The 27,256-nt window shown below is 54.6% G+C and overlaps 3 protein-coding genes across 13 annotated transcripts; 1 reads left to right on the top strand and 2 right to left on the bottom strand.

Moving 5' to 3' along the window:
- Positions 1-428: 428 nt before the first annotated feature.
- LOC115936258 (metaxin-1-like) lies at positions 429-3,866 on the top strand. 5 transcript variants are annotated; one of them, XM_063694455.1, is made up of 6 exons: positions 654-730; positions 1,267-1,382; positions 1,963-2,055; positions 2,221-2,403; positions 2,530-2,606; positions 3,068-3,866. In XM_063694455.1, the coding sequence occupies exons 3-6, from the start codon at positions 2,020-2,022 to the stop codon at positions 3,678-3,680; spliced, it is 909 nt and encodes a 302-aa protein (XP_063550525.1). In that variant the 5' UTR covers positions 654-730; positions 1,267-1,382; positions 1,963-2,019; the 3' UTR covers positions 3,681-3,866. The 5 variants fall into 5 exon arrangements, with proteins under 5 accessions (XP_063550524.1, XP_063550525.1, XP_063550528.1 ...); XM_063694458.1 differs by lacking the exon at positions 1,267-1,382 and having other exon boundaries at positions 680-730; positions 3,068-3,222; positions 3,315-3,654; XM_063694452.1 differs by lacking the exon at positions 1,267-1,382 and having other exon boundaries at positions 680-730.
- On the bottom strand, positions 3,656-15,397 carry GBA1 (glucosylceramidase beta 1). Of its 4 annotated transcripts, none has more exons than XM_031010605.3 (12): positions 15,219-15,397; positions 11,747-11,841; positions 11,291-11,378; positions 10,546-10,737; positions 10,275-10,421; positions 9,177-9,310; positions 8,794-8,966; positions 6,575-6,812; positions 5,482-5,706; positions 4,885-5,048; positions 4,399-4,515; positions 3,656-4,304 (listed from the first exon to the last, which is right to left on the bottom strand). In XM_031010605.3, the coding sequence occupies exons 2-12, from the start codon at positions 11,771-11,773 to the stop codon at positions 4,199-4,201; spliced, it is 1,611 nt and encodes a 536-aa protein (XP_030866465.1). In that variant the 5' UTR covers positions 11,774-11,841; positions 15,219-15,397; the 3' UTR covers positions 3,656-4,198. The 4 variants fall into 4 exon arrangements, with proteins under 4 accessions (XP_030866465.1, XP_055217260.1, XP_063550510.1 ...); XM_055361285.2 differs by having other exon boundaries at positions 11,747-11,822; positions 15,219-15,340; XM_063694440.1 differs by lacking the exon at positions 15,219-15,397 and adding an exon at positions 14,808-14,881.
- Positions 15,398-17,872: 2,475 nt separating this feature from the next.
- Positions 17,873-27,105, bottom strand: ENTREP3 (endosomal transmembrane epsin interactor 3). Of its 4 annotated transcripts, none has more exons than XM_004026916.5 (12): positions 25,921-27,093; positions 25,668-25,724; positions 25,352-25,462; positions 25,127-25,246; positions 24,893-25,000; positions 22,981-23,153; positions 22,750-22,849; positions 22,343-22,412; positions 21,524-22,069; positions 19,053-19,121; positions 18,698-18,951; positions 17,873-18,603 (listed from the first exon to the last, which is right to left on the bottom strand). In XM_004026916.5, the coding sequence occupies exons 1-12, from the start codon at positions 26,143-26,145 to the stop codon at positions 18,430-18,432; spliced, it is 2,007 nt and encodes a 668-aa protein (XP_004026965.1). In that variant the 5' UTR covers positions 26,146-27,093; the 3' UTR covers positions 17,873-18,429. The 4 variants fall into 4 exon arrangements, with proteins under 4 accessions (XP_004026965.1, XP_018879325.1, XP_063550451.1 ...); XM_019023780.4 differs by having other exon boundaries at positions 22,981-23,156; positions 25,921-27,013; XM_063694381.1 differs by lacking the exons at positions 25,127-25,246; positions 25,352-25,462 and having other exon boundaries at positions 25,921-27,105.
- Positions 27,106-27,256: the final 151 nt, after the last annotated feature.

The following is a 27,256-nucleotide window of genomic DNA, read 5'->3' as shown; positions in this document are numbered from 1 at the left end:
AGTGGCTGAAGAAACATAGGGGAAGGAGTCTGATGGGGGTGGGTGATAAGAGAATGGATGTTTAAGGGTGGAGGGAAGAAAAAGAAAACCTATTGCTATGAAAAGGAGCAAAGATACGATTTGTGGTTGGAAAGTGTGTCTTGAAAGTTTCTTTTTTCTTAAAAGTTTCTTGTGCACCATATAGCACAAGATCAGCAACCCCTGGCAGAGCCCTTCAGGTACCCAGTATCCCTTGGGCGTGAGGAAGGGTGTGTACAAGAGGAGAAGCAGGAGATAGGCAGGAATGTGTTGCAACTACGTATGGATAGGCAGCTAAGGTCCTGGTTGGTATACTTTTCTCTCAGTATCAGGAACCCTGCCTGCCCTTTGGACCAGTCATGGAGAGGCCATCTCAGTACCACACAAGATCATCACCCACCTCAAAAAGAGGTGGGTGATTTGGATAGAGGGGGCTGCCAGTGAGAGAAGTTCAGTCAATTCTATACAATACACATTTATTGAGCACCAGATATATGCCATGCTAGATGCAGGTGACCCAGACCATCAAGGAGCAATAGTCTGGTGGCAGAGACACACACAATGTCACTGTGATGTATTAAAGCAGTCAGCAAGAGATGCAGCTCAGGGCACTGTGGGGATATCCAGAGGCACAGTGCCTTCTGCCTGTCAATCAGGGAGGGGGAGGAGCACAGGCTGAAGGAGAGTGGAGGACAGCAGTTGGCCTCTGATGGTGGGACTGGAGAGAGATTTCTAAGGGCCACTTCCTGTTTTCAGGGACTAGGTTGGGCTAGATATGGGGCTCAGGATGGACAAGGCTTACAGCCAAGTTGGAGAAGATGAAAGAGCATTACTAGAGGAGTGGGGAGGCCTAGGCTATGCTCTTTACTCTGCCATTGACTATGTGATCTTGGGCAGGCCATGTAACCTCTCAGGGCTGTGCACTCCCTTATTTGTAAAACTAGAGGGCTGGGCCAGCATGTTTTCCAAGGGTTCTTCTAGCATTGACGGTCAGGTTCCAAGAGGGAACACAGTGTCAGAAGTGGGACACTCTTCCTCATTTCTAATTTCCCAAAGGTTAAGGACCTGGGGAATTAATTGAGAGGCCTGGAAAGAGAGGATCCAGATAAAAGCCAAAGTTCCTGGCAAGGCCAGGGCCACTGCCCTGATTCCTTAGGTGTGAACAGAGCTTTTTGTCTCCGAAGTATTCTAAATTATTTCCTAACACAGGGGCATTCAGAGAAAGAGATTCTTACCCCCATTCCACAGGGGAGAAACTGAGGCTTAGGGAGATTTAAGGATCATGCTGAAGAGGTTATCTGGGGACAAAGCTTACTCAGGATGTGGAGGGGGATGCTGAGGAACAGGGACTGGAGCCTGGGAAGGTAGGGCAGGCTGAGACCTGGGGGTATGGGTGGAATGTGTATGTGGTAATGGTGTCTGGGCGATGGAATGAAGTGAAAGAAATAGCCAAGAGCTGGGCACTGAGGGAACAAGCTGGGGGGCCCTGGGCGTGGGTTCCCTGGATCCAGGGAGTGTGAGGATGGCTTTCCCTGGTTCCTGAGGCATGGACCGAGTCCTAGCCTGCATCTGAGCTCCGTTGTGCTAGCTTTGTGGTGTCTGGGTCGGGGAAGTTACTGTTAGAAAGTTGCCGTCAGCAGGCGTTGTTCCAGCTTTCCATGGAAATTCTGGGAGCTGCTCCTAGTTTGCGGCGGAGCCTTCCTTCCTTCCCTGCATTGGGCGCTGGACCTTGACGGCCAGGAGGCTCCAAGGCCCAGGCTTTTTGCCAACAGCAACAGGCTACTGGCTGGGCCCAGGCAAGGGGGCCTTGGCAGGAAAAGTTCCTTGCTGTACCTCCACTGCACTCAGAGGCCAGTGAGGGGGGTACCAGACAGGACTCCTTCCTCCCTGGTGAAGTGCCCTTGCAGCTCCCCAGTGTCCACGCCATGGATATTTCCTCCACAGAAATACAATGCTGATTATGATCTGTCAGCTCGGCAAGGGGCAGATACCCTGGCCTTCATGTCTCTCCTGGAGGAGAAGTTGCTCCCGGTGCTGGTGAGTGTGCCCAGACCTCCCAGCATCCATGGCCAGCCGGGGAGGGTTCGGGAACACACAGACCCACACACAGGCTCAGGACAGCATGGGGGTCAGAAGCCCACCTTGAATCAGACAGGTGCACTGGCTCAGACCTGCCTGTTTCTTCCTGCCTACCCAATCCAGGTACATACTTTTTGGATAGACACCAAGAACTACGTGGAAGTGACCCGGAAGTGGTATGCAGAGGCTATGCCCTTTCCCCTCAACTTCTTCCTGCCTGGCCGCATGCAGCGGCAGTACATGGAACGGCTACAGCTGCTGACTGGGGAGCACAGGCCTGAGGACGAGGAAGAGCTGGAGAAGGAGGTAGCTCTGAGACCGGGGGCTATTGCATGAGATGAGCCCCAAGGATGCCGGCCAGGAATGGGAGTGCTTAGGTGGGGAGGTGGCACTGTTCCCGCAGCTGCAAGCCTACCTGTGTCACCCCTACAGCTGTACCGAGAGGCTCGGGAGTGTCTGACCCTGCTCTCTCAGCGCCTGGGTTATCAGAAGTTCTTCTTTGGAGATGCGTGACTCTGACTCCAAGTGGGTAATGGGTGGCTTCGAAGAAGATACAGGTTCAGATGGAGCAGCTGGAGCTGGGGCTGGGGTGGGCTCAGGCTCTGGATAGGAGGTCCCTGAGACAGATACTGGCCCTGGTGACAGTGTGACTGTGTGTGGGGCCATAGCCTTCTCAGAGGTACAAAAGGGTAGGGTGGGAGGGCAGCCAGGCACAGGAGGGGCCTGAAGAGCTGTGGGGCACTAAGTGTGCCCTTTATGCAGCCCTGGGATAGAGCCCTATTCAGGGCCAGGCTGGCGCCACCTGGGGATCTCTCCCCATACCACGTCTAGAACTGTGTGTCCTGTCCTTCCCTGGTGGCCGCCTGCTGCCCAGAGCCCACCTCCCAGGGCTGACTCTTCCTCCAGCTCCATCTTTACCCCTTCTACCCCAGTGGTTCTCCTCCATCCCTCCCTTCTCTCTCTGCTCCAGCCCTGCCTCCTTGGACGCCTTCGTCTTTAGCTACTTGGCCCTGCTGCTGCAGGCAAAGCTGCCCAGTGGGAAGCTGCAGGTCCACCTGCGTGGGCTGCACAACCTCTGTGCCTATTGTACCCACATTCTCAGTCTCTACTTCCCCTGGGATGGAGGTAAGGGGCAGATGGGAGGGGCAGCCCTGGGGAGAGTGGGCAGGGATCCAAGAACTAGTTCTCCTAACACACCTTCCTTCCTTGACCCTCAGCTGAGGTACCACCGCAACGCCACACACCAGCAGGCCCAGAGACTGAGGGGGAGCCATACGGGCGCTGGAACCAGATCCTATCTGTGCTGGCAGGACTGGCAGCCATGGTGGGCTATGCCTTGCTCAGCGGCATTGTCTCCATCCAGTGGGCAACGCCTGCTCGGGCCCCAGGCACCCGGACCCTGGGCATGGCTGAGGAGGATGAAGAGGAATGATTTGTCCTCACGCTCCCAAGACTGGTTTTTCTACTCTCATGCATTCCAGAGGCCCCCGTGCCTCCTCGTTGTTGGTACAGCCAGAAATGGGGTGCTGCCCCCCAGAATAAAGCCACTCACACTGACTGGGCTCAAACATTTTCTCCTTTAAGAGCTGCCATTTTTCCTGGCTGGTGCCATAGGAATCATCTGGGTGCCTGGGCACACCCGCTGCTGCTTTAAGGCTTCCGCCCTGATGCTGACACTGCTGCTCCACGGGCCCAGTTCTGCATCTCCAGGAAAGACAAACAGTCTCCAGTTTTGGGCCCAGCTTTCCCAGTCTCTTCTTTTCCTTACCCTCAGCCCTGATCTTGTGTTTGTACAGACAGTGAGCTCACCCTAGGCCTGGACCCAGGCCCAGTTTCCAAAGCAAGCAGCACACAGCGCATGTTCACATAAGCATGGGGGCTGGGGGGACACTGGGGCTTACTGATCTTTTTCTAGGGGCCTCCAGCCCCTGGCACCACCTAGAGGGGAAAGTGAGTCACCCAAACCATTGCCCCTGGGCTTACGTCGCTGTAAGCTCACGCTGGCCCTGCTGTGCCCTCTTTAGCCACAGACAGCGTGTGAGCTGACTCTGTCCCTTTAATGCCCAGGCTGAGCCCGGTGCCTCCTTGAGTATCTGCTCCATCACTGGCGACGCCACAGGTAGGTGTGAATGGAGTAGCCAGGTGAGATTGTCTCCAGGAAGCCCACAGCAGGATCCTTGATGGTAAGAGGCACATCCTTAGAGGAGCTAGGGAGCAGGGAGGAGAAGCTGAGAGTGTGATCCTGCGAAGGCCCCCAGCGCTGTCTTCAGCCCACTTCCCAGACCTCACCATTGCCCTCACCGGTTTAGCACGACCACAACAGCAGAGCCATCGGGATGCATCAGTGCCACTGCGTCCAGGTCGTTCTTCTGACTGGCAACCAGCCCCACTCTCTCCGAGCCCTCAGGAATGAACTTGCTGAATGTGGGAACAGATGGTCAGAGTCCCTCGGGGTACCTCCCATGAAACCCTCATCTAAGAAGTCACCCACCTTCAGACCCACCCCATAACTCCTGCAGAGGCTCTGCCCTGGCTCTCTACGCCTGGAGCCATGCTGCTGGGCACTGACCCTGTTTTTCTGCATCGCAGTCCAGCCTCAGGCATTGGGGTTTTCTGTTGCTACCTAGTCACTTCCTGCCTCCATGGTGCAAAAGGGGATGGGTGTGCCTCTTCCGAGGTTCCACCCTGAACACCTTCCTGCTCCCTCGTGGTGTAGAGTGATGTAAGCCATCCGATGTAGGAGATGATAGGCCTGGTATGGAACGGGGGTGCCCGCCCTCCACTCACCTGAAGTGGCCAAGGTGGTAGAACATGGGCTGTTTGTAAAACGTGTCCTTGGTGATGTCTACAATGATGGGACTGTCGACAAAGTTACGCACCCAATTGGGTCCTCCTTCGGGGTTCAGGGCAAGGTTCCAGTCGGTCCAGCCGACCACATGGTACAGGAGGTTCTAGGGTAAGGACAAAGGCAAAGAGACAAAGGCTCAACACTGGGGGTCCCCAGAGAGTGTAGGTAAGGGTCACATGTGGGAGAGGCAGCTGTGGGTAGCTCAGCCCTGTGAGGGGCACATTCCTTAGTAGCTAAGGAGTTGGGGGTGTGAAGATCCAGGCATCTCAAGGGGAGCTGAGAAGTCTGAGGCAGCTGCAAGTGCCTCAGTAGTTGCAAAAGGGGCAATGAGGTTTGCAGACCTGTGAAGGAAAGGGAAGATAGGGAATCATGGTTCCCCAGAGTTGCCCAAAAGGGCAGGCTAGCTGGGGAAAGCTGGACAGGAAGGGCTTCTGTCAGTCTTTGGTGAAACTAGTAAGAGGTCTGAGGTCTGCTTTGGTGAAACTAGTAAGAGGTCTGAGGTCTGCTTTGCAGGAAGGGAGACTGGGGTGGCTTACTGTGATGATGCTGTGGCTGTACTGCATCCCTCGATCCCAGGAGCCTAGCCGCACACTCTGCTCCCAGAACTTGGAGCCCACACAGGCCTCTGAGGCAAAGAGCATGGTGTTGGGGAACAGGCGGTGTGTCTCCCCTAGGGTGGCTTTGGCTGGAGCCAGAAAGTCCAGGTACCAATGTACAGCAATGCCATGAACATATTTAGCTGCTTCTGGGTCTGTCAGTACCTGCAAAGGAAGAGCAACTGATCCTGGACCTTGCACACAGGTTTCTGGAACTTCTAGTTCCTGTTGTAGGAATCCTGGAGTTGGGTGATGGGAAGAATGCAACTAGAGAGGTTTGGGGAGATTTTTTTTTGTTTTTGAGACAGGATGTCACTCTGTCATTCGGGCTGGAGTACAGTGGCGCAATCACGGCTCACTGCAGCTTTGACTTCCTAGGGTCAATTGATCCTCCCACATTAGCCTCCTGAGTAGCTGGGACTACACGGGTGCCACACCCAGCTAATTTGTGTGTGTATGTGTGTGTATGTATGTGTGTGTTTGTGTATATATATACATATAAACACATATATATGTATATACATATACATACATGAGCCACCACCCCCAGCCTAGATAGTTTTGTTTTGTTTTGTTTTGAGATGGAGTCTCGCTCAGCCGCCCAGGCTGGAGTGCAGTGGCGCGATCTCGGCTCACCGCAACCACCATCTCCTGGGTTCAACTGATTCTCCCTTCTCAGCCTCCTGAGTAGCTGGGATTACAGACACCCACCATCATGCCCAGATAATTTTTTTTTGTATTTTAGTAGACACAGGGTTTCAACACGTTGGCCAGGGTGGTCTTAAACTCCTGACCTCAGGTGATCACCCGCCTCGGCCTCCCAAAGTGCTGGGTTTGCATGAGTGAGCCACCTTGCCCAGCCCCTAGAAAGGTTTCAAGGGACAACTGTGGGATCCATGGCACCCTGGAGGTCCCGGGGAATGGTGCTCTAGGAATCCATAGTTGGGTAGAGAAATCGCTCTAAGTTTGGGAGCCAGTCATTTGGATGCTGGATTTGAAGGTCACTGGAGCACCATGGAGGTCCAGGCCTTACCACCTTTGCCCAGTGGGGCAGCAGCAAGCGTTGGTCATCCAGCATGAGTAGGCGGACATTGTGGTGAGTACTGTTGGCGAGGGTAGGACCTAGGTCACGGGCAATGAAGTCTCGCTGATGTTCAGGGGTGAAGCCCAGGCACTGGAAGGGGTATCCACTCAACAGCCCAGCAGAAGGCTCATTTTCAGCTGTCACTGCCCAGAACTGTAACTTGTGCTCAGCATAGGCATCCAGGAACCTGGCAAGAGAAAGGTCATGAATGATCCGGCCAAGAAAGTGGACCAGACCACAGCCCCCCGCCCGGCCAGCCGCCCCGTCCGGGAGGGAGGTTGGGGGGGTCAGCCCCCCGCCCGGCCAGCCGCCCCGTCCGGGAGGGAGGTGGGGGGGTCAGCCCCCCGCCCGGCCAGCCGCCCCGTCCGGGAGGGAGGTGGGGGGGTCAGCCCCCCGCCCGGCCAGCCGCCCCGTCCGGGAGGGAGGTGGGGGGGTTAGCCCCCCGCCCGGCCAGCCGCCCTGTCCGGGAGGTGAGGGGCGCCTCTGCCCGGCCGCCCCTACTGGGAAGTGAGGAGCACCCCCCGCCCGGCCAGCCGCCCCGTCCGGGAGGGAGGTGGGGGGTTAGCCCCCCGCCTGGCCAGCCGCCCCGTCCGGGAGGTGAGGGGCGCCTCTGCCCGGCCGCCCCTACTGGGAAGTGAGGAGCCCCTCTGCCCAGCCAGCCGCCCCGTCCGGGGGGTGAGGGGCGCCTCTGCCCGGCCGCCCCTACTGGGAAGTGAGGAGCCCGGCCAGCCGCCCCGTCCGGGAGGGAGGTGGGGGGGTCAGCCCCCTGCCCGGCCAGCCGCCCCGTCCGGGAGGGAGGTGGGGGGGGTCAGCCCCCCGCCCGGCCAGCCGCCCAGTCCGGGAGGGAGGTGGGGGGGTTAGCCCCCTGCCTGGCCAGCCGCCCCGTCCGGGAGGTGAGGGGCGCCTCTGCCCGGCCGCCCCTACTGGGAAGTGAGGAGCCCCTCTGCCCGGCCAGCCGCCCCGTCCGGGAGGGAGGTAGGGGGGTCAGCCCCCCACCCGGCCAGCCGCCCTGTCCGGGAGGTGAGGGGCGCCTCTGCCCGGCCGCCCCTACTGGGAAGTGAGGAGCCCCTCTGCCCGGCCACCACCCCGTCTGGGAGGTGTACCCAACAGCTCATTGAGAACGGGCCATGATGACAATGGCGGTTTTGTGGAATGGAAAGGGGGGAAAGGTGGGGAAAAGATTGAGAAATCGGATGGTTGCCTTGTCTGTGTAGAGAGAGGTAGACATGGGAGACTTTTCATTTTGTTCTGTACTAAGAAAAAACTCTTCTGCCTTGGGATCCTGTTGATCTGTGACCCTGCCCCCAACCCTGTGCTCTCTGAAACATGTGCTGTATCCACTCAGGGTTGAATGGATTAAGGGCGGTGCAAGATGTGCTTTGTTAAACAGATGCTTGAAGGCAGCATGCTCGTTAAGAGCCATCACCACTCCCTAATCTCAAGTACCCAGGGACACAAACAGTGCGGAAGGCCGCAGGGTCCTCTGCCTAGGAAAACCAGAGAACTCTGTTCACTTGTTTATCTGCTGACCTTCCCTCCACTATTGTCCTGTAACCCTGCCAAATCCCCCTCTGCGAGAAACACCCAAGAATGATCAATAAAAAAGAAAAAAGAAAAAGAAAAAGAAAAAAAAAAGAAAGTGGACCAGACCAGCTGGGTGTGGTGGCTCACACCTGTAATCCCAGCACTTTGGGAAGCCGAGGCAGGTGGATCACTTGAGTTCAGGAGTTCGAGAACAGCCTGGCCAACCCGGGGAAACCCCGTCTCTACTGAAAATAGAAAAATCAGCCGGGCCTGGTGGCAGGCGCCTATAATCCCAGCTACTTGGAAGGCTGAGGCAGGAGAATTGCTTGAACTCAGGAGGCAGAGGTTACAGTGAGTGAAGATGGCGCCACAGCACTCCAGCCTGGGTGACAGAGAGAGAGACTCCTTCTCAAAAAAAAAAAAAAGAAGAAGAAAAATAAAAAGAAAGTGGGACAGATCGAGAGAACAGGAAGCCTGATGGAGTGGGCAAGATTGATAGGCCCAAGGCTGAAAGGCCCAGAAGGTAGAAAGGTGAGCTGAGGACAGGCAGATCTGGAAGTGGAACTAGGTTGAGGGTTGGGACACAGATCAGCATGGCTAAATGGGAGGCCAGTCCTGATCCCACATCCTTGCTGATCCCTTACTTCACAAAGTATCTGGCCCAGGTCTGGTGGTAGATGTCTCCGGGCTGTCCCTTGAGTGACCCCTTCCCATTCACTGCTCCATTGGTCTTGAGCCAAGTGGGTGATGTCCAGGGGCTGGCAAGGAGTGAAACGGGACGCTGGGCCAACTGCAGGGCTCGGTGAATCAGGGGTATCTAGAGACAAAGGTAGTGAAGAGAGAAGCACCCAGAGTTGGAACACATACTAGCCTAACCAGTGCATCCGGTTCAGCCATTAGCCCCCACCCTCCCACCCCCGGGACAAAACAGCAGGGGACAAAATGTCTCTACAAGCAGACCTACCCTACAGTTTCTCAACCCCCAGACATCAGGGCCATCAGGGCCTGAAAAAGCTAGAATGCCTACCTTGAGCTTGGTATCTTCCTCTGGGAGGCTGAAGTTGTGCAACTGGAAATCATCAGGGGTGTCTGCATAGGTGTAGGTGCGGATGGAGAAGTCACAGCTGGCCATGGGTACCCGGATGATGTTATATCCGATTCCTACGAAAAAGGATGATCAAGATATGGTAGTCCGAGTCAATAGGAGAGTATGGGACTCTGCTTATCACTTGCCAGTCCTAATAGTGTCTGAGTCAGGGCCAAAGGGAACTTGGGCTCCTGGGTTGGAACCTGTGGAGGCTGGCACCTGGGTGAAGCGCAGGCCTTTCTGAGCCTGAGTCCGTAGCAGTTAGCAGATGATAGGCGGGAAAATCTTATTTCACAGGGCATTAAGACAGGAACCAAATGTCAGGGATGGGCAGAAGTCAGGGTCCGAAGAAAGGGCAAAGAAAAGTGTTGGTGGCTCACGCCTGTAATCCCAGCACTTTGGGAGGCCGAGGTGGGCAGATCACGAGGTCAGGAGTTCGCAATCATCCTGGCCAACATAGTGAAACCCTGTCTCTACTAAAAATACAAAAAATTAGCCGGGCGTGGTGGCAGGCACCTGTAATCCCAGGTACTCGAGAGGCTGAAACAGGAGAATCACTTGAACCCGGGAGGTGGAGGTTGCAGTGAGCTGAGATTGTGCCACTGCACTCCAGCCTGGGTGACAGTGCGAGACTCTGTCTCAAAAAAAAAAAGAAAAAAGAAAAGTGTCAGATGGGCTCGGTGGCTCACACTTGTAATTCCAGCACTTCGGGAGGCCAAGGCAGGTATATCATTTGAGGTCAGGAGTTTAAGACTAGCCTGGTCAACATGATGAAACCCTGTCTCTACTAAAAATACAAAAAATTAGCCAGGTGGTAGTGGCGCACGCCTATAATTCCAGCTACTCAGGAGGCTGAGGCAGGAGAATCACTGTAGCCTGGGACGCAGAGGTTGCTGTGAGTGGAGATCACACCACTGCACTCCTGTCTCGCCGACAGAATGGGCAGAGTGAGATTCTGCCTCAAAAAAATTTTAAAAAAAGAAAAGAAAAACGAAAAGTGTCAATGGCTCTATGTCATCTTGTCCCCTTCCTCCTCACCTTCTTCAGAGAAGTATGATTTAAGTAGCAAATTTTGGGCAGGGGGTGACAGGGCAAGGATGTTGAGAGCAGCAGCATCTGTCATGGCCCCTCCAAATCCCTTCACTTTCTGGAACTTCTGTTCTGGCTGCAGGGTCAGTAGCAGGCCTGAGGACATCCACAGGGAATAAGGGTATCAGTACCCAGGGGGGAAACTCCATGGTGATCACTGACACCATTTACCTCTAGGAGGACCCAGCCTGGCCCAGGGGGTGAGGGGTGTAATGGTTACCTGTGCCCGTGTGATTAGCCTGGATGGTCCCCATACTCAGCTCCATCCGTCGCCCACTGCGTGTACTCTCATAGCGGCTGAAGGTACCAAGGGCAGGAAAGGTCGGGGGGTCAAAGGAGTCACAGTATGTGGCATTGCAGACACAGACCACCGAGCTGTAGCCGAAGCTTTTAGGGATGCAGGGGCGGGCACCTGGGAGGGAGGGAGTACAAGCAGAGGTGAGGTCTGCTGAAGACATGGAGAATGGACACATCCGCTAGGAGAGACTGAACACGGTTTCAAAATTCCTCACTCCTTGGCCGGGCGCAGGGGCTCACACCTGTAATCCTAGCACTTCAGGAGGCTGAGGTAGGCGGATCACCTGAGGTGAGGAGTTTGAGACCTGCCTTGCCAGCATGGTGAAACCCCGTCTCTACTAAAAATACAAAAATTAGCTGGGCGTAGTGGTGGCCGCCTGTAATCCCAGCTACTTGGGAAGCTGAAGCAAGAGAATCGCTTGAATCTGGGAGGCAGAGGTTGGAATGAGCCAAAATTGCACCACTGCACTCCGGCCCAGGCAACAGAGTAAGACTCTGTTTCAAAAGAAAAAAAACAAAATCCTCATCCCAAAGTTGGTCTCAGTCACTCAAAAGGATTTACTGAGCACCTACTAAAAGTCTACCACCAGCTTACTGGAAGGCTACCAAAGGACTATGAGGCAGAAGGGAGCCTCTGTGCTACCTCCCCACTGCCTTGACTCACTCACCTGATGCCCACGACACTGCCTGAAGTAGAAGCAATCCTGTGAGGCTGCCAGCCATGATGCTTACCCTACCCGAAGGCTTGGGACATTCCTGAGGACAGAATGAGGAATGACTGAAAAGCAAGCCCCTCTCTACCCCTCAACTACTCTCCTGGGCAGGGCTTAGCTGCCTTTGGGTGCCCATGGCCCGGTCTCCCACATTCATTAGGACAAGGCCCACAGACCCCTGGGTGCAGCTCTCCCTGCAACCCTTCTGATGACAACTCTCTGCCCACCCCAAATCAGGATGCTCCCCACCACTCTTCCCACCCATTTCAACTTCGACCCCTCCCTCCATCTGTGCCTTGCTCAAAGAGCCATGATGGCCCTGGATTCAAAAAGAATCTGTCATTTATTAAATTCCAGTGCCAGGATTCCAGAAGCACTGTGACAATGCTGATTGGGAGCTCTCTCTCTTACCTCTCTGGAAGGACTTGAAAACTCCATCACCTCAGGGTCATTAGATGAAGAGAAGACCGCAGGGGTTCCAGAGTCTCTGAAGAATAGAGGATCCACTAAACAAAAACAAGGATGCAGGCACCTGCCTTAGCTATAGGCACTAGGTTAGCCCTGCAAGTAATTCCGGCTTCCTGATGTGGATGGGTCATGTGATGACTAGGAGAGTCACATGACACAGGAAGTGAGGCAATCACAGCCATATTTCTAAAGGGCAATTGGCTTCCTCTCATCTGTTACAGATTATATGCCCTATAAAACTCTGGAGGGCATGTATGGGTGACAACTTTAGGAAGAGCCTAGAACACAGATTTGCGTGGAGAATGGGGTAGAGGCTCCTAAATCCCAGAGGATGGGAACCACAGCAGGCACACCGCTTTTTTGATAGAAATGTCAAAAAGGTCAAATAAAGCTGATATAATTAAAAAAAAAACTTCACTGTGCAAAATACTGACACTACCAAGATGTTTAAGACAGTCTTTGCCCTATAGAGGTGTGTGAGGCATGGAAGTCAGACACACAGATATTTACAGATAAAGACAGAAACGGTAACAGGTGTGCATGGAGAGCTCTCTGAGATGAGGAGGGACCATTCGTGGGTGGGGAGTTATCCAGGATGGCTTCACAGAGGAAAAAGTGAGGGGGGTTATTAGCCAGTGAAGTGCAGGGCACAAGAGGGTGGGACACTGGCAGTGGGATGACAGGACTGGAGAGGAGTGGTCAGTGCGGCTCCTCTGCAGCATCCCTTGTTTCATCATCAGATGCAGATGGTAATAACTGTTCTTCCTTCCTCACAGGACAGGGAGGTTTGTAAAGTCGTTCAAAAACCAAAGTGTTGTACAAAGCCATATCCTCAGTGGACACAAGGAGGAAGCTGTCCATGGTGTGGCCTCATGAACCACATCAAATGAGATTTAGCGGGAGTGGCACACACAGTCATGACCTGACTAATCCCAGCTCTCAGCCCATTTCCTTGCCTGGAAAATGGAGGCAATGCCACAACCTCAAAGGGTGGTTACTGCAGTCAGTGAGGTAAGCGCAGTGCCTGACCACTTGGTAGGCACCTGGGAACTACTCGTCTCGTTTGTATTTTTTGTTGTTGTTGTTTTTTGAGACAGAGTCTCACTCTGTTGCCCAGGCTGGAGTGCAGTGGCGTGATCTCGGCTCACTGCAACCTCCACCTCCTGGGTTCGAGTGATTCTCCTGCCTCAGCCTCCCAAGTAGCTGGGATTACAGGTGCCCTCCAACATGCTCAGCTAATTTTTTTATTTTTAGTAGAGACGGGGTTTCGCTATGTTGGCCAGGCTGGTCTGCAACTCTGGACCTCAGGTGATCTGCCTGCCTTGGTATCCGAAAGTGCTGGGATTACAGGCATGAGCCACTGCGCTGGACCCCAGCCATCCTTTTTGTTCTTTAAATGATCTCAGTGAAGTCTTTCTAGATACACTCCAAGCAAAATTGATCATTTCTTCTTCTAGGTTCCTCCAGTAATTTTTTTTTTTTTTTTTTTTTTTTTTTTTGGTTTTGAGACAGAGTCTTGCCCTGTTGCCCAGGCTGGAGTGCAGTGTGATCTCGGCTCACTGCAACCCCCACTTCCCTGATTCAAGCAATTGCCCTGCCTCAGCCTCCTGAGTAGCTGGGATTACAGGAGCCCACCACCATGCCCACCTAATTTTTGTATTTTTAGTAGAGATGGGGTTTCACCATGCTGGCCAGGCTGGTCTCGAACCCCTGACCTCAGATGATCCACCAGCCTCAGCCTCCCAAGGTGTTGGGATTACAGCAATGAGCCACCACACCCGGTCCCTCCAGTAATTAAGTACAGTCTCAGTGAGATAGCAAGTTTGGAATCCTGGCTACACCATTTACTGGCTGTTTGACTTCCAATAAATCAATCACTCTAAGCCTCTGTTTCATCTATAAAAGGGGAGTGATAACTCCTACCTCACAGAACTGTTGTGAGGTTTGAGTGTGATCATGTGTCTCTAGTACACTGCTTGACACTAAACATTGCAACATGTCAGGTCTCTGTTCCTGGAGTTCCTTGAAGGAATGGCTTACTCATTCTAAATATCCTCGTAGATAGCCTGGCACAGGGGTAGCTGTCAAGTTGTAGAATTGAACTAGTTGCTTCACTATGTCAGTAGCCACCCCTTCCAGACTTCTCACTTTTCAAGGCAACATTGCACAGGATTTGTTCTGGGTAGGGCAGGTAATATCTAGTACCTTACTTCCCTCAAGTTCATTCATCTCACAGATATTTCCTGAGCACATTCTACATTTGCCTCTCCTGCTATATTGAGTTTAGAAGTCCAAACATCTCCTTCCACTTCCCCTCTGCATAGTGAGCCTCTTCTTTTTTGGCTAGGTACTGAGCAATTTTTTGTTTGTTTGTTTGAGACAGGGTCTCCGTATGTTGCCCTGGATGGAGTGTAGTAGCTTGATTTCGGCTCAGTGCAACCTCTGCCTCTCGGACTCAAGCAATCCTCCCACCTCAGCCTCCAGAATAGCTGGGACTACAGGCGCACACCACCACACCTGGCTAATTTCTGTATTTTTTGTAGAGACGGGGTCTTACTGTGTTGCGCAGGTTGGTCTCAAACTCCTAAACTCAAAGGATCCTCCCGCCTTGGCTTTGCAAAGTGCTGGGATTACAGGGTGAGGCACTGCGCCCAGTCCGCTTTTCTTTTTTTTGTTTGTTTGTTTGTTTGTTTGTTTGTTTTGAGACGGAGTATCTCTGTCACCCAGGCTGGAGTGCAGTGGCACGATCTCGGTTCACTGCAACCTCCGCCTCCTAGGTTCAAGCGGAGGGTAGGGACCAGTCCATCCTGGCACCCATCTGCAGCTCCAGTGCGAATCCCAACCCCGACGCTCGTCGCCGGGCTCCGTGAATGTTTGTCACATGTCTGAAGAATGTATGAATTACATAACCTTCTTCCCACTCCACCCCTCAAAAAGCAAGTGGATATAAAGACTTGAAGATTTTATAATCTCTTCTTCATTAGTAAAATCTGACCATCCTTACCGTTAAAAATAATAATGATGGTTGGCCGGGCGCGGTGGCTCACGCCTATAATCACAGCTGTTTGGCAGGCCGAGGCGGGCGGATCACGAGGTCAGGAATTGGAGACCAGCCTGACCAACATGGTGAAACCCCGTCTCTACTAAAAGATACAAAAAATTAGCCGTGCGTGGTGGCGGGTGCCTGTAATCCCACGTACTTGGGAGGCTGAGGTAGGAGAATCGCTTGAACCCGGGAGGCGGAGGTTGCAGTGAGCCAAGAAGGCGCCATTACACTCCAGCCTGGGCGACAGGGCGAGACTCCGTCAAAAAATAAAAAAAAAAAAAATAATAATAATAATGGTGAAAAAGGTTAAGTGCGAACGCAGGGAGATGACAGCTAAGATCCAAAGGTCGAAATATTCATTACGCCTACCGTCGGCGAAGAGAAACAGCAGCCCCAACCAGAGGCAAAACGAAATCCCACCGCAGCCTGCAAAGGCGCGTGGGCGGGACTGGAGACTGGGGCCCAGCGCAGTAAGACGCTGAAGGCAGGATGCAGCCCGACCACCCGCAGCCGCGAGAAAAGCAGCCCTGGGGAGTCGGGGCGGGGCCTCGCTTGGAAAAGAGACGGTCACTCATCCAGAGGCGGGACTCAGAGCCCTTCCTCAAGTCTCATTGGTCAACTTGGACGGACAACTCTCGCTGGCCAGCCGTAGCCCAGATGGGGCGCAAGCGTATTTGGAAAGGGAGAGAGCGCCGGCACGAGAACTACGCATGCGTGTCGGCGTTTTCACGCCAGCACACTGTTGGTGGATGGGGGCGATTGAATTCCCACAGTGAGTCCAGCCCACCGAAGCTCAGAGGATTCCTAACCTTCCTCTTTAGAGAGCCTCAGGTTAGGGAACGTCCAGTGCGCAGAAGCTGCCCCGTGGGAATCCCATTGTCCATCGCCTCCTAATGTTTCGTCCTGGCCGTGCCCTATCCCTTCCTGAGGCTGTGTTGTTATGATGGTGAATTATTCAAGAAGTCTTGCAGCCTGACGCCATCTCTGGGCAGTGCTCCTCCCTCCTCCCTGTCTTCCTTGGAGGGCACCACGTTGCCCCTACAAGCACAGGGTCCTGAAGCTGTTTACAGGGCCCCACCCTGCCACTTTAGTATCTTAACGAATGTTTGTTGAGGACCTACTGAGTGTTAGACCCACTGCAATGAGCAAGTTTCTGATCTTGGGACCTTAACATTCTATGGGACGACACAGATATATAAACAAAAATAATAATTTTAGATAGTGATACATGCTCAAACCATGGGTATGTGGCCAGGCGCGGTGAGTCACACCTGTAATCCCAGCACTTTGGGAGACCGAGGCAGGCGGATTACTTGAGGTCAGGAGTTTGAGACCCGCCTGGCCAGCATGGTGAAACCCTATGTCTTGTAAAAATACAAAATTTAGCTGGGCGGGCATGGGGACGGGCGCCTGTAATCCCAGCTACTCGGGAGGCTGAGGCAGGAGAATTGCTTGAACCCAGGAGGTGGAAGGTTGCAGTGAGCCCAAATCACACCACTGCACTCCAGCCTGGGTAACAAAGCAAGACGTCTCAAAAAAAGACAAAACGAAACAAACAAACAAAAAAAACATGGCTATGTGATAGAATGACTGCGATGGGGATTGGATGCTCACTGAAATGGTGAGAATGGAGCTAAAACCTGATATTAGGTGACAGCACCAGATATAGGGGCCAAGGGTTTCACGCTTGGAAAACAGCAGGTGCAAACGTCCTTGTGCTGTGAGGAAATTTGGCTGGAACAGAAAGTGGGCCAGATTGTAGCTGACCATAGTCTCTGGGAGTTTGGAGATGATTCTAAATACAATGGGAAGCCATTAAATTGAGGCAGAGCCTTGATGTGACGTGCTTTATCATCATTTTGCTGAGTGGAGAATGGATTGCTGGGAAAAGTGAAAGACTGATTCAGAGGTTGTGGAGAGAGGATGGCCGGAGCTAGGTAGCTGGGGAGGTGGTGGGATGTGGATGAATTCAGGATAGGATTGGTTGTGTTGGATATGGGAAAAGAAGTCATCATGGTTCCTGAGCTTTTGGAATGTGCAAATGGGTAATGGAGGTGCCATTGAGATGGGAACAGTGGAAAAATAACCGGTGCTGGGGTGGGAATCAAGAGTTCAGTTGTGGCCATGTTGAATCTGAAATGCCCATTAGACATCCAAGCAGATATGCTGAGTTGGATGGCGCTCATGGGAGGTCAAGGCTGGAGTTATGGATTAACACATAGAAAGATGGTATTTAAAGCCATGGACTTTAGTAGTAGGGCCACCTACAGAAAGAGTGGAGGTAGGAAAGAGGGCTTAGGTGAGGGCCCTGGGGCCCTCCAATGTTAAGCAGTTCAGCAGGACAAAGTAGAAGAGCCAATATTTCCCTTTTCAAAGGGACAAATCCAAGAAGATGCTGATTATGGGTATTAATTGCTGCCTCGAGGTCAAGTGAGATGCAGGCAGAGAAATGATCACTGGGTCTGACACCACTGTGGTCACTGGAAAGTTTGGTCAGAGCAGTGGCTGCGGAAAGATAGGGGAAGGAGTCTGATGGGGGTGGGTGAGGAGAGAATGGATGTTTAAGAGTGGAGGGAAGAAAAAGAAAACCTATTGCTGTGAAAAGGAGGAGCAGAGTTACAATTAGTGGTTGGAAAGAGTGTCTTGAAAGTTTCTTTTTTCTTTTTTTTTTGAGACATGGTCTTGCTCTGTTGCCCAGGCTGTAGTGCAGTGACTCAATCACAGCTTACTGCAGCCTGGACTTCCCAAGCTCAAGTGATCCTCTCACCTTAGCCACCTGAGTAGTTGGGACTACAGACGTGTCCCACCATGCCTGGCTAATTTTTTGTTTTTTGTAGAGACAGGGTCTCACTATGTTGCCCAGGCTGGTCTTGAATTCCTAGGCTCAGGTGATCCTCTTGCCTCGGCCTCCCAAAGTACTAGGATTATAGGTGTGAGCCACCATACCCAGTCCTGAAAGAGTTTTCTTAAATATGAGAGACACTAGAACAAATTTCACTGGTGACAGAGAATGATCAAGAAAAGAAGGGGAAAACTGAAATTTATTGAAGGCTTACATACTGTTAAGAGCTTTACAAACATTCTACCTTCACAGTCTTTAATGGATCAGGCAATTGGGGTTACATAGCTTGCCCAAGGTCATGCAGCTAGAGGTGGCAGAGCTGAGAGGCCACCTAGATTTTTTGGACTCTTCGTGCCTGCCTTACCACCCCATTGCATAGGCACACGTCACCCTGTACTTAAACACCTGGGCCATGCCTTTGCCCTGACCGTAGTGCCCTTGCAAATCAGAAAGAGCCACTCTCATTCTGGGGGGGACAAGAATTTGTTTTCCTCCTCCAGTGCTATAAGCAGGGGCATCTCCCCCACAGCCTAAATACCCATGCAGCACAGGACAGAAGCTCTCCCAGTCCAGAGCAGCACAGGCAAGCAGCAAGAGACCCCAGAGGAAAGGGACACTTTGGGGGGTATACAGCAGGTTTCTTTTTGTGCCAGCCAGTGCAAGAGGATGCTGGGGGCTGCTGGTCCCAACCAGCTGGTGCCTGTGGCTGGATGTGTTCAGTGTGACAAGAAGCCCAGGTCAGAGCCCAGTCTCCCGGCTGCCCCCATTGAGGCTGAGGCTGTGGGGGCGGGTACCACGCTCCAGCCTGCGGCCAGACAGGAGACGCCGCAGGGAAGAGCTAGAGCTCAGATCTCCGCAGCTGCGAAGGTGGAGGCTCTCTCGGCCAGGCCGGCCCCACAGGCTCCGGGGCACCTGGACAGGGACACAAGAAAGGGCATCATCAATAAAGCTCAATCTGAAGCTCCACGCTTTCCCAAACATCTTTCCTGGCTCCCCGAATTCCTACCTGCTTATGTCCATGAGCTCCAGTCCCACTGGGGTCTGGGGCTTTCCTGGATATCTGGAGGAAACGAGTGACCAGGCCCCGACCTGGCCAGCTGCCCTTTAGGTCCCCCAGGGAGTGGGCAGGTGCAGGGCCCGAGGGCAGGGGAACTTTTTGGAAGGTGGGCACAGGGCGCCGTTTCTCGGCTGACCGGGCACGTAGCAACTTGGGGGAAGGGCAGCGGGCTAGACGGAAGAGGCAGGCTTCAGAGCAGAGCCCTGCAGAGAGACAGAGATAAGAGAATGGTATTGTAGGGTGGAGAGGGGGCTGGGCAGCCATGCCCAATCCCCACCCCTGGGGCGCAAACCACATGCCTGACCTGTATCTGCAGAGGAAACAGAAGCAGCTTCTTCCTCAAGCACTTTGGTATAAAGGTCCCTGAAGTCAGCTGGGGAGAAGAGAGAAAGGGAGACAGGGAGTGAGTGGAAGTGTTCTGTGGACACACCCACCCTCCTGTGGGAACTCAAGCCCAGAGGAGCTTTCACAGCTCCCACGCTCCATCCCCAATCAAAGGGCCAGCATCTCTGTCTATATTAGCCAGCAACTAGATGGTACAATCCACCACAACAGGGACTGCAGTGGTGTTGTTCAGCACCTGGCGCACAGTGCCAAGCGTTCCCCAGTACTATCTCCTTTCTTATTTTTTTGAGATGGAGTCTCACTGTGTTGCCCAGGCCGGAGTGCAGTGGTACGATCTCAGCTCACTGCAACCTCCGCCTCCCAGGTTCAAGCGACTCTCCTGCCTCAGCCTCCCTAGTAGCTGGGATTATAGGCGTCCACCACCAGGCCCAGCTAATTTTTGAATTTTTAGTAGAGATGGGGGTTTCACCATGTTGGCTAGGCTGGTCTTGAACTCCTGACCTCAGGTGATCCACCTGCCTTGGCCTCCCAAAGTGCTGGGATTATAGGTGTGAACAGCCTCGCCCGGCCACTGTCCTTTCTCAGCATCTTCGAGTACAATGCCTATGGCTGAAGTACTGTTATTATACATGTTGTTTGTTTGTTTGTTTGTGTTTTTGAGATGGAGTGTGTCTCTGTCACCCAGGCTGGAGTGCAGTGGCATGATCTTGGCTCACGGCAACCCCCGCTTTCCAGGTTCAAGCGATTCTCCTGCCTTAGCCTCTCTGTTAGTAGCTGGAATTACAGGCGCGCTCCACCACACCTGGCTAATTTTTGTATTTTTAGTAGAGATAGGGTTTCACCATGTTAGCCAGGCTGGTCTCGAACTCCCGACCTCAGGTGATCCATCCACCTCAGCTTCCCACAGTGCTGGGATTACAGGTGCAAGCCACTGTGCCGGGCCTGAAGTACTATTATTATACATGTTTTACAAGTGACAGCTGAAGCTTGGGGAGGACAGATAAGTGGACCAAGCTGAGAGCTGTGGAACTGCTTTCAAAAAATAAATCCTTTTGGGAGGCCGAGGCGGGTGGATCACTTGAGGTCAGGAGTTCAAGACCAGCCTGGCCAAAAGGGTGAAACCCTGTCTCTACTAAAAAATACAAAAATTGGGCTGGGCGCGGTGGCTCACGCCTGTAATCCCAGCACTTTGGGAGGCCGAGGCAGGCAGATCACAAGGTCAGGAGATCAAGACCAGCCTGGCTAACACAGTGAAACCCTGTCTCTACTAAAAATACAAAAAAAATTAGCAGGGCGTGGTGGTGGGTGCCTGTAGTCCCAGGTACTTGGGAAGCTGAGGCAGGAGAATGGTGCACCGATTTCTACATGCAAAAGAAAGACTCTGAAACCCTACTTCACACTATACACAAAAAGTCATTTAAAATGGATCAACAGCCTAGGCCGGGCACGGTGGCTCATGCCTGTAATCCCAGCACTTTGGGAGGCCGAGGCGGGCGGATCACGAGGTCAGGAGATCGAGATCATCCTGGCTAGCACGGTGAAACCCCACCTCTACTAAAAATACAAAAAATTAGCCGGGCGTGGTGGCGGGCACCTGTAGTCCCAGCTACTCAGGAGGCTGAAGCAGGAGAATGGCGTGAACCTGGGAGGCGGAGCTTGCAGTGAGCCAAGATTGTGCCACTGCACTCCAGCCTGAGCGACACAGCAAGACTCTGTCTCAAAAAAAAAAAAAAAAAAAAATACAAAAATTGCCCGGGCGCGGTGACTCATGCCTGTAATCCCAGCACTTTGGGAGGCCGAGGCGGGCAGATCACGAGGTCAGGAGATTGAGACCATCCTGGATAACACGGTGAAACCCCATCTCTACTAAAAATACAAAAAAATAGCCGGACGTGGTGGCAGGCATCTGTAGTCCCAGCTACTCGCTACTCGGGAGGCTGAGGCAGGAGAATTGCGTGAACCCGGGAGGCAGAGCTTGCAGTGAGCCCAGATCGCGCGGCTGCACTCCAGCCTGGGTGACAGAGCGAGACACAGTCTCAAAAAAAAAAAAAAATATATTAGCCGGTCATGGTGGCGCACACCTGTAGTCCCAGCTACTCGGCAGGCTGAAGCAGGAGAGAGTCACTTGAACCCGGGAAACGGGTTGCAGTGAACCAAGATCATGCCACTGTACTCCAGCCTGGGCGACAGAGCCAGAGACTCCGTCTCAAAAAAAAAAAAAAAAAAAAATTCTCATTTTTTAGCTGCTAAGCTATGGATGTTCTGTCCCTAGGACGTGCGTACCCGAGAAGTGTCTACCAGAGGAGTGAACTCACCCTTTCTTCCTACTCAGGGACCTCAACTGTGCCCCAATCCTGGTGGGCATCACTGGCCACCTAACTCCCAGTGCCTACCCTCTCCTGAGCCTGGGCAGTCGGGGAGGGGGCTCACCAGTGTCACTGGAGGTGGTGATGCCTGGGTCGCTGTGGGACCGTGGCAGCAGCAGCGGTGGTGGGGATGCCGGATGAGGAGGCCGGTGCCCCGGTGGGGTGAGGGAACCTGAGCTATCGCTGAAGCGACGAGTCGGGGCTCGGGTGGGCGGGGCTGCGGCTGGGCGGCCCCCTCCCCGGGGGACCCGCCGCCTCAGCTCGGGGAAGCAGGGTCCCACCCAGGGCGGCCAGCCCTCCAACCGGTGGCAGCTGCGGGCAGCTGTGGGGGCACCCAGTGGGGGTGGAGCTTCAGGGGCAGAGCAGGAATAGGAGCGGGCGGCCCGTGGGGGGCGCCGTGGCAGGGGGCTTTCCTCGAAGGGGCCCCGCAGGCCACAGTCCAGGCTGAGGCAGTAGCCGGCACGGCTGCGCTGGATGGAGCGAAAGAGCACGTAGTCCACGGAGCGCACGGAGCCCTGCAGCTCCAGCAGGCACGAGTCCTCCGACGGGCTAGAGCCCCCAGGGAGGTCACCAATGGCTGACAGCACCAGAGACCCGCTGTCCATGGACACTGTGGGCGGCAGGGGGCGCTGTGTAGCACCAGCCTGGCCTGGCCTAGCCCTGCCCAGGCAGTTCCTCTTCTCCCAAGCCCAGCCTCTAGGGGCCACTGTGCCTCCAGCTTTATCTCAGAGGAGAAAAATAAGTCCAGGGTTCCAAGTTGCCGCAGCCCTCCTATGTCCCCAAACCACCAACTCCGCCTTGTTTTCCCCTTCTATTGTCTCTACCCACCCCAGCTATCCCTGGCAGCCCCGCCCTTGTCCACCCCTCATTACGCCCTGCTCACCGTCTACAATGGAGGCCACTCGCTCACAGATGCACGAGCCATCGTGAAGCTGAGGGTCAAAGAGAGTGGCCTGCAGAAGACACAGGGTCAAGGGTTCAGCCCTACACACTGAACACCCCCATGTGCTAGACAGAGCTCTGGAGACTTAGATTCCAGACCAGCCTTGTCCCTTTGTACAAGTCACTTAATTGTGCAGCCTCAGCTTCCACGTCTGTATGGCAGAAATGATAGCTTCCAACCCACTCACCTCACCAGGCTCTAGGGAAGATCAAAGGCAACAGTGGGCGTGCTGGTGCTGTAAAGACCTTGACCACTGTTACTATCTTTATCCAGAGGCTACAGCCTGTTCAGCTTTCCAGGCTACAACCCGGCTCCCCAGCCCGCCCCAAGCCGTGCTGTGCTCTCACCTGGCTGTCTCCTCGTAGCCCCATGACCGCCTCATAAGAAGGGGGGCAATCGGTAGGGTACAAGGGCACTGGGCTGTCCATGGAGCCATTGTACGTGATGCTGGCAGATGAGGAAGAGGGTCAATGTAGGAGAAATAATTCCCACTCCACAAAGATCCCTCTCTCCAGCAATCCAGGCCCAGCCCCAGTCCCCTTCCTTAGCTCCCCCAGCAAGACCCCACCAGGCCTTACCTCTGTGCATCTGTTTCTGAGCTGCAGGTATACTCTGGGGGATAGTAGGGCGGTGGGGGCACAGGCGGGACAAATTCCTCCAGGTCCAGCATGGTGTGTAGGAGAGGGGCTGGGGGCGGGGATGTGCAGCCCAGAGGTCCCAGTGGGCCTGAGACTGACCGCTCAGGGGCCAGCTGCTGGGGAAGCGAGCAGGTCAGCAAGTCTGGATTCTGGGAATACAGCTCCTCCTGGGCCCCCAAACTCCTCTCTCATCTACATTATTTTTTCTGGCCCTATCCCCTGAGAGAAGCTCTTGTTCTGGCCCCTCCCTCACCCAAAATCAGCTCTCCTTAACCCCACGCTCACCCTGTACCTCTAGCTCTGGCCCTGCCCACCCACAAATTCCTCTTTATGGCCCCACCTCCATCCAGAAGCTCCACACATTCTGTGTCTTCACAGGAATGTCCACCCTTTAGCCTCACCTCCATCTAGGACCTTCTTTTTTTTTTGAGACAGATTCTGACTCTGTTGCTGGAGTGCAGTGGCGCAATCTCAGCTCACTGCAACCCCCACCTCCCAGGATCAAGCGATTCCCATGCCTCAGCCTCCCGAGTAGCTGGAATTATAAGGGTGTGCAACCATGCCCAGCTAATTATTATTATTATTATTATTATTATTATTATTATTATTATTATTTTGAGACGAAGGTTCACTCTTGTCGCCCAGGCTGAGTACAATGGCTACATCTCAGCTCACTGCAACCTCTGCCTCCCAGGTTCAAGCGATTCTCCAGCCTCAGTCTTCCGAGCAGCTGGGATTACAGGCGCCTGCCACCACACCCGGCTAATTTTTGTATTTTTAGTAGAGATAGGGTTTCGCCATGTTGGCCAGGCTGGTGTCAAACTCCTGATATCTGGTGATCCTCCTGCCTTGGCCTCCCAAAGTGCTGGGATTACAGGCATGAGCCACGGAGTCCAGCCTAATTTTTGTATTTTTGTGTGTGTGTATATATATATATATATATATATATATTTTTTTTTTTTTTTTTTTTTTTTGTGAGACGGAGTCTTGCTCTTGTCGCCCAGGCTGGAATGCAGTGGCACTATCTCAGCTCACTGCAGCCTCTGCCTCCCCAGTTCAAGCAATTTTCCTGCCTCAGACTCCCAAGTAGCTGGGATTACAGGCACCCGCCACCACACTTGGCTAATTTTTGTATTTCGTTTGTTTGTTTTTTGAGACGGAGTCTCACTCTGTCGCCCAGGCTGGAGTGCAGTGGCACTATTTCAGCTCACTGCAAGCTCCGCCTCCCAGGTTCATGCCATTCTCCTGCCTCAGCCTCCCGAGTAGCTGGGACCACAGGTGCCCGCCACCACGCCTGGCTAATTTTTTGTATGTTTAGTAGAGATGGGGTTTCACCATGTTAGCCAGGATAGTCTCGATCTCCTGATCTCAGGTGATCTGCCCTCCTCAGCCTCCCAAAGTGCTGGGATTATAGGCATGAGCCACTGCGCCCGGCCCGATTTTTGTATTTTTAATAGAGACAGGGTTTCGCCATGTTGGCCAGGTGGGTCTTGAACTCCTGGCCTCAGGTGATCCGCCTGCCTGGGCCTCTCAAAGTGCTGGGATTACAGGAATGAGCCACCGTGCCCAGCGTAGGACCTTCTTGACTCTACCCCACCATCCAGTCCCATTCTCTAAAGCCCCCTCTCCTGGTCCCAGACCAGCATCCCATACTTAACTCACTCCCTGCCATCTCTCCTTCTCATCCTCCCCACTAAACATCCATTCCTCCAATAGATGAGGGTAATAGATAACCCATAGCCCCTGGTGCTCAAAAGCCAGATCTGTAGCCACTGTTCCCTCAGGCAAGTCTCAGCACACACACCCCTGCCCCCACCATACCTGCGTGCCCTGGTCCCTGCTCCCTTCTCACCGTATGCACGAGGTCCAGGGAGAAGATTTGGATGCAGCAGACAATAGCAGAGAGTGTACAGATTATAGCGGCACAAATGGTGAGCCCACAGACGCTGAAGAGCAGGTTCTGGGGAAGGGAAAGGAGGAGAGGAGTCAGGAGACGGCTAAGTTCCACACATTATGGGCCTGTGAGTACCCCAGGAGGGGAGGCAAGAGTGAGAACCAGGAGGATGTTTGCGGGGTGCAAGCTCACCTTGAGGGCCCCTCGGGCTTCATCACAGGTGGAGTTAGGGGCAACTTTCAGTTCCTGCCCCGACTCTGGACAGGGCCGGAGGAGGGGAACAGAGGGACAGCACACACAGACCTTTCCTTCCTGAGTGGAGCAGGGAGGGTGAGGCAGCCTGAGTCAGGACAAACTGAGGTGTCCTGTACACCTCCCCCAGCCAGTTCTTTCCAGCTCTCCCTCCTCAAATCTCACCAGAGAGCACTGTTGGAAGTCTCGGGCCAGTTGAGCATTCTTACAGGAGAGAACAGAGCCAGCCATGCTAAGCATGACACAGAGCACCGAAAGCAAGGAGAAGAAGGAGATCTGGGGAAAACAGGGTGCAGACTCAGGGCTGGGACCCTCATGAGTACTCCTCTGCCACGGACAGAGTCCCCCTCCTTCACAGACACTTCGTGCCCACCCGGCTGGCACCAACTGGGGAGCCAGTTCCCTTCTTGAGGACATAAATGGGCTTCCCCTTGGGTGCTGGGCACCTGCCTCCCAGTGGGCACTGGACCCTGGCACCTACCACTAGAGTGAATGGCCGCTTCCAGGACACAATGCCAACCACCCCGGAGAACGCCAGCTGGGGACAGAGTGGGCACAGGCTCAGCCTGGCAGGGGAGGCTCCTGAGTGAGCCCCTCACCACAGGATGCACCCAGCCCTGTAAGGAGGCAGAGGACCAGGAGAGGGAGGAGAGGCGAGGATGTGGACTTGCAGCTGGTGTGGAGGGTGGGGCCCGAGGAGCCTCCCCCACCCAACAACTGTACACCCAACTCACCGAGAACCCAGCCCAAGACGGGCAGGACCTCTTGATGCTCTCGGTGGTGGTGACGGAAGAGGCCACCATGCTGAAGGTGACCACCAGGATGCCCAGGAGCACTTGGACCAGCCCCAGCGTAAGCAGGGCCTGCAGCCAGGGTCGGTGGAGGCGGAGGTGGGTAAGGCCCCTGGTGCTGGGCCGGCTGGTCAGCGAGCGGCTGGAGTCACTAGGCGAGGGCATCATGCCTGCTGCCCGGTTGCCTGCGCCTCGCTCGGCCCTCCCTGGCACTTGGGAGCATCTCAGAGGCGCCCAAGGTCCCGTCCTTTCTCCTCTCCACCCCCCTCGCTCTAGAGCCCACCCCCTGGCTGGGTCCCCTGGGGCATGGCCGAGGGACGCCAGCTGTGGGGGGGGCCAAGCGAGGGGCGTCACGGAGGGACCGCGGAGTGCTCCCTCCCCACCACGGGCACTGGACGGGCACCGTGCCCGGGGCGACGATGAAGACGCGGGGGCACCGGCTCATCGCATCTCCCTAGGGAAGAGGGGCACCGAGAAGGGCCGGTCCAGGAGTGAGGAGGGGGCGGCGGCCTGGAGCCCAGGGAGGGGTGGGGAGGGTAAAAGCGGGAAGGATGGAAATAAGTCTAGAGAAGAGGGGAGGGGTCGGCGTGGGGTGACTCTAGAGGCGCGCTCGGTGTGCCCTCAGGGCGTCCAGTGGGATCCGGGGCCGCCTGGTGGGGAGAGGCCGCGGCGCCGCTGTCTCCTGTGTCGCCTGTCCCGCTCCCCTCCCCACCACGCTCCGCTCCCCGAGCTCCGGCTGCCGCAGGTCGCGGACTAGAGGAGGGGGATGGGAATGGGGATGGTGCGGGAAGGAGGGGCGTGGCGGCGAGGGCCGGCGCGGTGCACCCCGGGAGTTGTAGTTCGGGACTGAGACCCTGTCGGGGTTGGGGGATCCCGCGGCAGGGCGAGGCAGTCGGATCTGCCCTTCGAATAAGCGCTCCTCCAGTCCCTGCCTCTCTCTGGACCCTGGCTAGGCTGCTAGTGATCCTTTGGGCCTCCACTTGAGCCCCACCCAGCTTTTCAGGCTCCAGGCCCGCGTATTCCTTGGCGTTCCCGGCAGAGGCGGTGGCTCTTCCCCGTCATTAATGGAGAGGGGTGGGGAGCAGGGCTCCCTGGCGTCTCCGGGTTTCGCGTTTCCGTGGACTTCCCACCTCCTTCCTGCGCCAGCCACTCGGGCTCCACCGCCCCGCCCCTCATATCTCCCAGTTTACACTAAAGCCGGGTCCGACCTTCCCACCTCACTCCACACTCTCCTTTCTCTTTCATAAGGCCTAATTCCCAATGAAGATTCAGGAAACGA

The sequence above is a fragment of the Gorilla gorilla genome, chromosome 1 (genome assembly GCF_029281585.2).
Source record: "Gorilla gorilla gorilla isolate KB3781 chromosome 1, NHGRI_mGorGor1-v2.1_pri, whole genome shotgun sequence".
NCBI lineage: Eukaryota > Metazoa > Chordata > Mammalia > Primates > Hominidae > Gorilla > Gorilla gorilla.
The sequence above is the reverse complement of the archived record's forward strand: the minus strand, read 5'-3'. Positions and strand labels throughout refer to the sequence as shown.

What these genes read in the sequence shown, in the direction of transcription:
- LOC115936258 (XM_063694452.1), top strand. An exon ending in AGAAGTTGCTCCCGGTGCTG is followed by an intron (nt 2,056 to 2,220) that starts GTGAGTGTGCCC and finishes TACCCAATCCAG; the next exon opens with GTACATACTTTTTGGATAGA. An exon ending in AAGTTCTTCTTTGGAGATGC is followed by an intron (nt 2,607 to 3,067) that starts GTGACTCTGACT and finishes TCTCTGCTCCAG; the next exon opens with CCCTGCCTCCTTGGACGCCT.
- GBA1 (XM_031010605.3), bottom strand. Translation starts at nt 11,773, where the DNA reads ATGGAGTTTTCAAGTCCTTCCAGAGAG. An exon ending in TACCACCTTGGCCACTTCAG is followed by an intron (nt 4,516 to 4,884) that starts GTGAGTGGAGGG and finishes TCCCACATTCAG; the next exon opens with CAAGTTCATTCCTGAGGGCT. An exon ending in GTTGTGGTCGTGCTAAACCG is followed by an intron (nt 4,305 to 4,398) that starts GTGAGGGCAATG and finishes CCTGCTCCCTAG; the next exon opens with CTCCTCTAAGGATGTGCCTC.
- ENTREP3 (XM_019023780.4), bottom strand. Translation starts at nt 26,145, where the DNA reads ATGATGCCCTCGCCTAGTGACTCCAGCCGCTCGCTGACCAGCCGGCCC. An exon ending in AAGCCCGAGGGGCCCTCAAG is followed by an intron (nt 25,001 to 25,126) that starts GTGAGCTTGCAC and finishes TCCCTTCCCCAG; the next exon opens with AACCTGCTCTTCAGCGTCTG. An exon ending in CCCTGGACCTCGTGCATACG is followed by an intron (nt 23,157 to 24,892) that starts GTGAGAAGGGAG and finishes TCGCTTCCCCAG; the next exon opens with CAGCTGGCCCCTGAGCGGTC.